We start from the raw sequence: 12,146 nt of genomic DNA on the forward strand, positions 1-12,146 counted from the left end.
CATCCAGCAGTCCAGACACAGCCTTCCTGTTGAAATGTTGATCCATAATACTGATGCCTCATTTCTTGCTAAGATGTTCTGAAAACAGATTGTATTGGATTCAGATGGATTGGATTCAGATGGATTGGATTCAGATGGATTGGATTCAGATTGGATTGGATTCAGATGGATTGGATTCAGATGGATTGGATTCAGATGGATTGGATTCAGATTGGATTGGATTCAGATGGATTGGATTCAGATGGATTGGATCCAGATGGATTGGATCCAGATGGATTGGATTCAGATGCATGGAGTGACAAAGAGAAACAGACTAAGTTATTGTTCTTTTCAGTTTATTCACAAAAAAACAGATTATATGTAAAATACTACATACTTCACACTGTTAAACAAAGACAATATCAACAGCCACAGAAAAGTCAGTCAGTGCAAACCAAGACTAATACATGACTTCAAGCAAGAACAAAATAGGAACTCCAAAACAAAACATTTTACTTTGTAGATCAAACTTTTTTGCAACCCCATAATATTCAAATGCTTACTACTACCTTTTTTTTAACGAAACATGGTGTGTGTGTACGATTGTCTTGTCAAATAGCAACAACGTTACAGGGACTCCATGAGAAGAGGGGATGCTTGTTACTGAAAACAAGACGTTGAATATATTATTGAGTTTGGATGTTGTTGAGTAACTATCCCTTTAAAGATGTTTCACTTCTCAAGCCCCCATTAGCTTCTTGACCATGTATCCAGGCATGCTGTATATGAAGAGGCCCAGGATGAGCACCAGCAGCAGGGCTACAACTAACTTGACCGTGAGCCAGAAGTACTGGTTGCAGATTAGGTTTTTGATGGCCTTGAAAGGCATAAGGAACCACAGGAAGGCTGTGTCTGGACGGCTGGGAGAGAGAGAGACAGGGTCGGTTAGACTGCGCTAATGCCTTATAAGGCCATCAAACAGAGACACAGAGAATTACCAAATATGACTTTAAGATACAGGTCCGGTTTGCTGTAAATATAAACAAACCCATAAAAATGATGGCAAAAATAATGGCTATTTTAGTACTTGGACTGCTGATGCTCTGTATTGGCCAGTATGATCATCCCTGTTCAAATCCAGTACTTAGTCAAAGCAATTTCATAAAAGACCCCTTCTCTATTCCATCATTTTTATGTCTTTTAATCAAATGGACCTTTACATTAGGGATGCGTTCTGACGAGGGTGCGTTCTGACAAGGGTGCGTTCTGACGAGGGTGCGTTCCGACCGCATGGTAGAGCTTTGTTTAAGTGCAACCTGTTTTAGCGCAAAAAAACTCATGCTCCTGTCCCTTCCCCACTCCAATGCACCTTCCTCGTTGAAATACATTGAGTTGGCTCCAACATTTGACACTGTAATTGTTAGCTTAGTGGTAGGTGAACGGTGCTCTTACTTGGGTTTCTCCAGGGGTTCAGGTTCATTGCGTCCTTCACCTACTGGGTTCTTCTCAGCCTCCTCTGCAGTCATCAGCTGCAGCTCTGCTTCCACTTTCCCCTGCAAAGACACAAACAACATCACTACCAAAACACTGGGGTTCATACAGTATACAAAGGAGGTCTAGTGAGTCTTTATCTTTTGACTGATCTGTTACATTTCCAAACTGACCTCTGTTCAGTCTTTAACTCAGCTAGTTTCTTCACAATGTAACTCAATTGTCACGCGTTGTTTAATCAAAGACACCATTTTGTCAAGTGCATAGTTTACTGTGTTTAATCCAGTCCACACTACATACAGTGAGTTCAAACTCGTCATTCTCGTCTCTGGCCAGGAAGGGCCACCAGCCCTTGATCCTCCTCTGTTTGAAGATGGACACCATGGGAATATCCTGTTCGTTCAGCACCATGTTGATGGAGCACTGCTTGGCTGTCTTCGCTCCACGAGGGAAACGGTTCAGATCCAGCTCAATGGCGCCTAGGAAAAGACAAGAATATCAGGCATATTTATTCGACATGCATAAAGGTCTCTCAGCTGTTGTTGTTGTTGTTATGTTGATGTTGTTGTTATGACTGCCACAACAGTACTTTCCATGTCCCAGAATACAAATTCAATATAAAAAAGTAGCCCTAGTCTGAAATGTTAAATTCATAGAAAGACCAACATTTACAGCTCAGAAAATCATTATGGTGAATGTTTAGTAGAAGGAAATTAAATCACTCCACCTAAGAAGTCATCTGCAGAGAAGTGATCAGCATCCCAGACTTGTAGGTTGAGACGAGCAGGGATCTTATACTCAGTCTCGTCCCAGGCGAACATGGACTCCTTCTTAGAGATGACGATCTTCTCCTCGGCCTGTAAGTAGTCAAAGGGGTAGATGAAGCGCCAGTTGAAGAGACCCTCCCCTGTCAGGGAGTGGTAGTGGACGTCTGTGTCCTGCTTGTCCTCCTGCTGACCTTTCAGCCAGCTGTTGAATGGAATGAAGAAGAAGAAGACATGGTTTTAATATTTAGTACACCTCCAGAAGTTAGAAAAAACATACATACTTTCAAAGAAAACATTATTTACCCCCGCACGAAGATATCACTGGACTTCTCTCCAGTGAAGATGTCATCATCCTCTAGAATGACCTCGTCTGTGTTCCAGATGATCACCCTCAGTTCAAACCTGCCGACGACCAAACAGCTCAGTGAGGCACAGTAACATTTTTGTTGCATTTTTTGTGTTTTTAAAATCTCTGTTATGTGATATATCTTATCATATAAAATTGTGAATTGACTGATATATATACAGTATCAGTCAAAAGTATGGACACACCTACTCATTTAAGGGTTTTTCTTTATTCTGACTATTTTCTACATTGTAGAATAATAGTGAAGACATCAAAACTATGAAATAACACATATGAAATCATGTAGCAACCAAAAAAGTAGATTTTTTTTATTTGATTGGGCACCATTTAGGTTAGGCTATGTGATCGGAGAAACCTGCATGATGTCAAAAGTGTCTGTCTCATTACATTGTCATTACATTATATCTCCAGCCTGTCGGCTACAGAAAAGGCCACATACTCTTTCTACCATATCCTATACCCATATGATTTATATTAGACCATTTTTTTGACAGAACGTTGGTGGAGCGCTGCAGAGATGCACCTCTCCAACAGAACCCTGGAGAGGCACGCTGGGAATGGACAAGATTTATATTTTGCGCCCCTGCTTTTGACAAAGTAGGCACTGCTTATCAAAAGGTGCCATTGGCGCTCACCTAAAAAGCCCATATGCCACTGGTTTAGAGAAATGGTAATTGTTTTAGGGCAAAATTCTGTGAGGTTTTATGTGTTGTTGTCGGAGGTGCATCTTGGTCAGTTTAGCTCAGAAAAGGCCGCCCTTCTCAATCTAATCCTGCCTAATGAGCGGGCCGGCCATGGTAGTGACGTGTGGGTTGACTCATAATCCATAGTTCCCGTGGTTATATCCGCGGGGCGGCGGGTTTAGGGTCTTGAAATATTGTGTGGATGAAGGGCGGGTGGATGGCAGGTTGAATAAAGAGAAAACAATACATTAAAACCCCATTAATGTAGAATTCTTGAGCAATTTATATATATCTATAGGCTACATTGAGGTTTTTCTTTAATTATTTTAGGGTATCTAGTGTGTAAACCTAAACTTTAGGGTCTATCTGTATGCGCACCAAATAGCCTACACACCAATCGCCAAATGCTTTTGGGAACAGGCCGAGAAAGTTAACGTCGATCCATGGATCAAAAAGCAAAAAGGACCATGTTTAATTCGATAAGAGAAGAGCTGCGAAATGGAGAGTTGAAAATAAGGAGAAGGGAAGGTCAGAACAGTAATGATTTGGTGAAGTGGTAAAAGAGGATGGTAGCAGTGCCGTCTATGTTATCTGTGATGATTGAAAGGAAAGGCGCCCTACAAAATCTGTATGAGGCGCTATCTTTATCATCATCATAAAAGCTGATAGTATTTCAACCACATAAAATATGCATTCAAGCTGAAATGAAATCTTATCAGAAACATTTTGGGCCATGTTCACAACTTTCCTTACAACCAGTCAAACTGAAAATCTTTCCCTGGGTTTTTTTCTTCTCCCCGGTCCCTAGACGTTTTGGATCCACGAAAAAAGCAGAAAACTTTACAGACGTCAACTATATTGAAACATTAATTTTAGAGATTTATGACATTGTGGTGAGCAAGGGTTTATTTCGTCTTCCAGGGAAACACATTTATTTAATTTAACTAGTCAAGCCAGTTAAAAACAACTTCTTATTTACAATGACGGCCTAGGAACAGTGGGTTAACTGCCAGGGGCAGAAAACAGATTTTTATCTTGTCAGCTCGGGGATTTGATCTAGCAACTTTTCGGTTACTGGCCCAACGCCGTAACCACTAGGCTACCTGTCGCCCCATATAATGACAGGAGAGAAGCTGCATGTATCTAGTTATAGACAAGGTGACGACCAAAATGTTGGAAATTATAAGCAGAAACATGTATAAAAATCAGGCAGAAAAAACAGTGTCCCCTGTCAAAAAAAGCCCACAGCGCATTTCTATGTTAGAGTGTTGGGGTCGGATGAGGGCCTCAGATTTTCACTTTATCACATATAGTTGGGCGTTGCGGATGGGTTATTAGCAATACCGGGTGGGTGCGGGTGAACAAACAGCTGACCCTCGCCCCACTAATATACAGTGTATTACTGATATCTAACCCTGCCGACAATGCACATTCCTCATAACTTTTATTTCACATTTCAAATTCTCTTACTAAGTGTTTTTTTTAAAGCACATTACATTGTACTAGAACATACTTCTTTGGTTTTCTGGGTGCGATATCAATGGCCGGTCCAGGTGCAGGCATATCCTTGGGGAACATGTCCACCCACATCTCAATCCTCCCCTACACAAAGAGAAACACACAGATAAACACGGGGTGAGATACAATTCAACTACACAGCAATCAAACCTAATCAATCAGGCCTACATTCACATGGAAAATGTGTCATCTTTACTTTACTGTACTTTATATTGGCTTTACTACCTTCGCCAGGTGGATCATTTGAAACACTGAAGCAGGCACTTGAGCATTTAACAAGCACAGGCTTAAAGGCAACCTTGTCCTACAGTACCTGTTCGATGCCAGGCTTATCAGGGTTGAGGAGTGGCCTGGTCTCCACATGTTCTGGGATGAGTTTACAGCCCACCCGAGGGATATCCTCCCAGTGCTTCAGCGCCGTCAGGGCCAGGTGCTCATCTGTCTGCTTCTTCAGACCTAAGGAACAGACCAACCCAGACAGGCAGTACAGCAGTAGTTGTCAACCTGGGGTACTAGACAAGTCGAGTACTACCTAGCCTACCCACAGGGAAAGCTCATAAGAATATACACCTATATGACCAGTTGTACATGACGGGGTACTTCAGCCAGGCGGAGAAAAATATGATTGGGGGTACAGTAACCAACAGGTGAGAGTAGAAAAGCATTTCAGGTAATGTTGTTGTGTTGTCCTCCATACAGTACCATTTTCATCTTCGATCTCGGTTGGGCCCATGAAGATCCTGTTGGCCACCTTGACCCGTCCTCCAGGGCCATAGTGGGGCCCGTCCAGCTTGCCCTCTTTACACAGCTTGGCCAGGATCTGGGTTGGCTTCAGGGGGTCCCGCCACACATTGTAGCCATGGCTACAGGGACCAAAAAAATAAAGATGGAGACAAAGAAATTGTATGCAGTTCTAAGACATTGGGTATTTATTCATGTATGGTTTATGTATGGTTTATTTACCTAGGTCAGTCCTGAATTGGATCATGTACAGGATCCTGTGTTGTACGTATATTTTTAGGCAAAAGAGAGGGTTCACCTAAATGGATGCGATGCCAGATTTTGCTCTGTGCTTGCTGTAATAGTTGTCTGGCTACCCAGACTCCTTACTCTGGCCAAACGCTACGCCATGACCTCATTAATTTCTTCCCTGCAATGAGTCTGGATCTGAGTACCTCACCGACCCTTCACCGATACAAACACATTTGGGGCTGTCTGATTGTTCCAGGGCCAGAACACACGTGTGTGAAGTGGCGGTTTGAGAATTCATCACGGGCTTTGATACTCTCATTGGTTAGAGACGATCCAATCACTGATTACTTTGTTTTGTAAAACGCCCCTCGTGCCCCTCGTTTACCACAAATTACTTCAATGATGTCAGTGTCAGACTAAAGTATGTAGCGAACGACAGAGCAGCGGAAGAATTTAGTCAGTCGTCAGGCTACTGTAATAGTACTTACACGGCATATTTGGATGGGAGGCCACATATGGCTCTGTGCTTGCTGTAGTAACGGTTCTCCAGATCCAGTTTAGTCTCCCCAATCAGGTCGTCAGTGCCCACTAAGTCCCAGTCATAGACGGATACTGTTAGTGTAGAGTCCATGGGAAATGTGGCTTCGATGTCAAATGATCTGATGGGTTCAAAATAAATTAAATTTTTTAAATCTTTGGACATAACTTATGGTTATTATTTTCAAAATGTTTACACTTTAAATGTGCAAGCTATAACTATACAAGTTATAACTAACTACACAAGCAGCGCCAGTCTTCAGAGTAAATTACTTGGCTAGCTCGTTTGCTATTAAGAATTCATTCATTCATCATGAATGTTAGTGGAAATGGACGAACTGTTGCATTAAGAGTTTCTCCACTTACTTGCCAAAGATGGGGTTGAGTTGCTTGGAGAGGTAGTTCTCTTTGTCTTTGATGTCTGACTTTCCTAGTTTGATAGCGATGTACGGATCAGCTTTTCCATTGATATCCGCTGGATGCAGATCCGTTGCCTTTAGAAAACGGTTTATTTGGTTTTATTTGACAATCAAGACATTACATGTTAATAATCACAGGATAGTCTATTGTCTGTAGCTTCCCAGATTCATTAGGACATTTAGGATTGGAAGTAGTACTTAGTACAGTGTAGTGTAGTGAAGTGTAGACAGTGAAGTGTAGTTTTGTGTTGTGTTGTGTACATACTCTGATGATATAGACCCGGACTACAACGTTGATTGGGTCGTTGGTTGGAATGTTCTGGAACATGCCCATGTTGGAGTCGAAGCCCATCTCCCTCTGCATCTCATCTGACACTGGCACTTTGTACATGCACAGAGAACCCTGAAACACAAACAGATTCACACAGCGTTAATACAATCACATCTAGTCCAACACCTTGTACATGCACAGACAGCCCTGAAACACAAACAGACATGTACAATTGTGTTAGATTCTGGATAGGGGGGGATACATTCAACTGAAATAGAGAGCCACAGTGGAGGTGTCATAATACCCATAAAACCTAGCGGTCAAACAGAGAAATGGTTCTATTTGTTTTTCCACTATTCATTTTTCCCATATGGGATTTTAGAAACCCTTAAAATAGGCTTACCCTTTGCATGCAACTCTGTTATGTCATGTCACATCACTATATTAGGATTGGGTGGGGTGTGGTATTCAACAAAATAATGGACTCTGTATGCTCAGTACATTTTCTTCCTAACCTGGTTCCAGATATTTGTATGCTGTACAGACAACTCCTATAGACAACTCCTATAGACAACTCCTATAGACAACTCCTATAGACAACTCCAATAGACAACTCCTATAGACAACTCCAATAGACAAGTCCTATAGTCATTGAACAACTATGGCAGAATCTAATGTACAGACAACTCCTATAAACAACTCCAATAGACAACTCCTATAGTCATTGAACAACTATGGCAGAATCTAATGTACAGCACAAGAAGATCTGAGACCAGTCTACTTCCTTCTCTCTTCCGTCACCGACAAAGAAGAAGGTAAGAAGAAGGTAAGGCCCTCTGTGTAAAAGGGGTTTTACTTTGAATTTGCCAATAATCCTGTCCTCATCCGCCATGTTCTGGTCGTCGTCGTCTCCGGCCTTCCCTCTGAACAGGTTGAAGGTGTGAAGCCAGTCTTCAAAGTTATCAAACTCCTTCTCCAACTCCTTGGGGTACACCTAATGAGGAAATACAAAAACAGACTATACAGTATTTGCCCAAACTTCTGTTTTGAACAGCCTGAATTTAAAATGGGTTAAATTGAGATTCTGTGTCACTGATCTACACACAATACCCCATAATGTCACAGTGGAATTTTGTTTGTAGAACATTTTTGAAATGAATAAAACATTTAAAGCTGAAATGTATTCAAACCCTTTTGTTATGGCAAGCCAAAATAAGTTCAGGAGTAAAAATGTGCTTAACAAGTCACATAATAAGTTGCATGGAGTCATTCAGTGTTCAATACTTTTTAATGACTACTCCATCTTAGTATCCCACACATTATCTGTAGGGTCCCTCAATCGAGCAGTGTATTTCAGACACAGATTAAACCTCAAGACCAGGAATGATTTTCAATGCCTCGCAAAAAAAGGGAACCAATTGGCAGATGTGTAAGAATAAAACAATCAGACGCTGAATATCCCTTTGAGCATGGTGAAGTTATTAATTACACTTTGGATGGTGTACCAAAACACCCTACAAAGATACAGGTGTCCTTCCTAACTCAGTTGCCGTAGAGGAAGGAAACCGCTCAGGGATTTCACCATGAGGCCAAAACAGTTACAGTTTAATGGTTGTGATATGAGAAAACTGAGGCTGTATCAACAATTCTGTAGTCACTCCACAATACTAACCTACATTACAGAGTAAAAGAAGGAAGGTTGTACAGAATAAAAATATTCCAAAACATGAATCCTGTTTGCAACAAGGCACTTAAGTACTACTGCAAAAATGTGGCAAAGAAATGAACTTTTTGTCCTAAATACAATGCGTCATACAGTATGTTTGGGGCAAATCCAACACAACAAAACAACTCTTCATATTTTCAAGCATGGTGGTGGGTGCATTAAGTTATGGGTATGCTTGTCATCGGTAAGGACTATGAAGGTTTTTTTATGATAAAAAGAAACAGCACAGGCAAAATCCTAGAAGAAAACCTGGTTCAGTCTGCTTTCCAACAGACACTGGGAGACAAATTCACCTTTCAGCAGAACAATAACCTAAAACACAAGGCCAAATCTACACTGGAGTTGCTTACGAAGACAACATTGAATCTTCCTGAGTGGCCTAGTTACAGTTTTGACTTAAATCGTCTTGTAAATCTATGGCAAGACTTGAAAATGGCTGTCTAGCAACGTGTATATACAGTGTGTGTGCATGTGTGTATGTATGTATATACACTGAGTATGCCAACCATTAGGAACACCTTCCTAATATTGAATCCAAACCGGTGCGCCTGGCACCTACTACCAGACCCTGTTCAAAGGCACTTACATTTTGTGTCTTGCCCATTCACCCTCCGAATGCCACACATGCACAATCCATGTCTGGGTTGACACCCCCCCCCCCCCCCCCTTTGGGTTGTGCCGTGGCGGAGATCTTTGTGGGCTATACTCTGCCTTGTCTCAGGATGGTAGGTTGGTGGTTGAAGATATACCTCTATGGTGTGGGGGCTGTGCTTTGGCAAAGTGGGTGGGGTTATATCCTTCCTGTTTGGCCCTGTCTGGGGGTGTCATCGGATGGGGCCACAGTGTCTCCTGACCCCTCTTGTCTCAGCCTCCAGTATTTATGCTGCAGTAGTTTATGTGTCGGGGGGCTAGGGTCAGTTTGTTATATCTGGAGTACTTCTCCTGTCCTATCTGGTGTCCTGTGTGAATTTAAGTATGCTCTCTCTAATTCTCTTTTTCTCTCTTTCTTTCTCTCTCTTGGAGGACCTGAGCACTAGGACCATGCCTCAGGACTACCTGACATGATGACTCCTTGCTGTCCCCAGTCTACCTGGCCGTGCTGCTACTCCTGTTTCAACTGTTCTGCCTGTGATTATTATTATTTGACCATGCTGGTCATTTATGAACATTTGAACATCTTGGCCACGTTCTGTTATAATCTCCACCCGGCACAGCCAGAAGAGGACTGGCCACCCTACATAGCCTGGTTCCTCTCTAGGTTTCTTCCTAGGTTTTGGCCTTTCTAGGGAGTTTTTCCTAGCCACCGTGCTTCTACACCTGCATTGCTTGCTGTTTGGGGTTTTAGGCTGGGTTTCTGCAAAGCACTTTGAGATATCAGCTGATGTACGAAGGGCTATATAAATACATTTGATTTGATTTGATTTGATGTCTCATTTGTCTCAAGGCTTAAAAATCCTTCTTTCACCTGTCTCCACCCCTTCATCTACACTGACTGAAGTGACATCAATAAGGGACATCAATAAGGGATCATAGCTTTCACCTGGATTCACCTGGATTCACCTTGATTTACATTGGTCAGTCTATGTCATGGAAAGAGCAGGTGTTCTTAATGTTTTATATACTCAGTGTGTGTACAGTACATTCAGAAAGTATTCAGACCCCTTCACTTTCCAAATCATGTCCAATCAATTGAATTTACCACAGGTGGACTCCAATCAAGTTGTAGGAACATCTCAGGGATGATCAACGGAAGCAGGATACACCTGAGCTCAATGTCGAGTCCCATAGCAAAGGGTCTGAATACCTCGGTCAATAAGGTATTTCTATTTTTAATACATTTGCAGAGATTCCTAAAAACCTGTTTTTAGCTTTGTCATTATGGGGTATTGTGTGTAGATTGATGAGGATATATATATTTTTAATCCATTTTTAGAACAAGGCTGTAACGTAACAAAATGTGAAAAAAGTGAAGGGGTAACACACACATGGTAGAGTGACCAGATGGAAGCTACTCCTCAGTAAAAGACACATGACAGCCTGCTTGGAGTTTGCCACAAGGCACCTAAATTGCTCTCAGGCCATGAGTAACAAGATTCTCTGGTCTGATGAACCCAAGTTTGAACTCTTTGGCCTGAATGCCAAGCGTCACGTCTGGAGGAAACCGGGCACCATGGTGGTGTCACCATCATGCTGTGGGGATGTTTTTCAGTGGCAGGGACTGGGAGACTAGGCAGGATCAAGGGAAAGATGAACGGAGCAAAGTAAATAGCTGAAAATAGCTGTGCAGCAACGCTTCCCATCCAACCTGACAGAGCTTGAGAGGATCTGCAGAGAAGAATGGGAGAAACTCCCCAAATACAGGTGCAAAGCTTGTAGTGTCATAACCAAGAAGACTTGATGCTGTAATCGCTGCCAAAAGTGCTTCAACAAAGTACTGAGTAAAGGGTCTGAATACTTATGTAAATGTAATATTTCATTTTTGTATTTTTAATACATTTGCAAACATTTCTAAAAATCTGTTTTTGCCTAGTCATTATGGGGTATTGTGTGTAGATTGATGAGGAGAAAAAAACTATTTAATCAATTTTAAAATAAGGCTGTAACATAACAAAATGTGGGAAAAATGAAGGGGTCTGAATACTTTCTGAATGCACTGTACTGTATGTATATATAATATCTTTGTTATGTGAATGCTGTATATACAAGTACCATGCATGTAAAATGTATTAAAAAAAACTAAAAACAAAAAAAGCAACTTTTGTCCTCCGAAGGGGGGGGGGGGGGGGGGGTTTAGTTGAAAAATTATATATATATAAATATATATATATATATATTCATATAATCAACAATCAACTTGACAGAGCTTGAAGAATTTGAAAAAGAATAATGGGCAAATACTGTAATTCAGGTGTGGAAAGCTCTTAGACTTACTCCCCAAAAGACTCACAGCAGTAATCACTGCCAAAGGTGTTTCTATAAAGTATTGGCCCAAGGGTGTGAATACTCATGTAAATGAAATATTTCTGTATTTCATTTTCTATAAATTTGTTCATTTTTAACTGTCATTATGGGGTATTGTGTGTAAATGGGTGAGATTGTATAGATTTTTAATCCATTCTGAATTCAGGCTGTTAGAAAACAAAATGGGGAGTAAGTCAAGGGGTAGGAATAGTTTCTGAAGGCAATGTCAGTTTTGCTCGCTGGGTGGTATTGAGTAGCCACATACCTGCAGCTCATTGAGTTTGTGCTTCTTCTTCTCTGGCATGTCTCCAGGCCTCCTCTTGTCCTTTCCTTTTCCTTTCTTTCCTTTGACAGGAGAGTCATCAGGTTTGATCTCTGAGTATAGGTCAGGGAACAAGGGTGAGGATTGAGGGAGGAGTCAGTGAACAGCCCCACCAATATCCAGGAGATTTGCA

At 41.5% G+C, this 12,146-nt stretch overlaps 1 protein-coding gene across 1 annotated transcript in view; it reads right to left on the reverse strand.

The window, feature by feature from the left end:
• Positions 1-321: 321 nt before the first annotated feature.
• LOC110504237 (otoferlin) overlaps positions 322-12,146 on the reverse strand; it is a 33,627-nt gene continuing 21,802 nt past the window's right edge. Inside the window, exons 21-33 of the mRNA XM_036963030.2 lie at positions 11,957-12,066; positions 7,861-7,998; positions 6,999-7,136; positions 6,681-6,808; positions 6,266-6,436; positions 5,508-5,668; positions 5,119-5,261; positions 4,801-4,889; positions 2,541-2,639; positions 2,198-2,439; positions 1,771-1,949; positions 1,432-1,532; positions 322-899 (exon numbers count right to left, since the gene is read on the reverse strand). Of these exons, the coding sequence (XP_036818925.2) occupies positions 719-899; positions 1,432-1,532; positions 1,771-1,949; positions 2,198-2,439; positions 2,541-2,639; positions 4,801-4,889; positions 5,119-5,261; positions 5,508-5,668; positions 6,266-6,436; positions 6,681-6,808; positions 6,999-7,136; positions 7,861-7,998; positions 11,957-12,066 (1,880 nt within the window). The 3' untranslated portion in view covers positions 322-718. The remainder of the gene's footprint in view (positions 900-1,431; positions 1,533-1,770; positions 1,950-2,197; positions 2,440-2,540; positions 2,640-4,800; positions 4,890-5,118; positions 5,262-5,507; positions 5,669-6,265; positions 6,437-6,680; positions 6,809-6,998; positions 7,137-7,860; positions 7,999-11,956; positions 12,067-12,146) is intronic.

This window comes from Oncorhynchus mykiss, chromosome 25 (genome assembly GCF_057628025.1).
Source record: "Oncorhynchus mykiss isolate SJ-2025 chromosome 25, ASM5762802v1, whole genome shotgun sequence".
NCBI classification, from domain to species: Eukaryota; Metazoa; Chordata; class Actinopteri; order Salmoniformes; family Salmonidae; genus Oncorhynchus; species Oncorhynchus mykiss.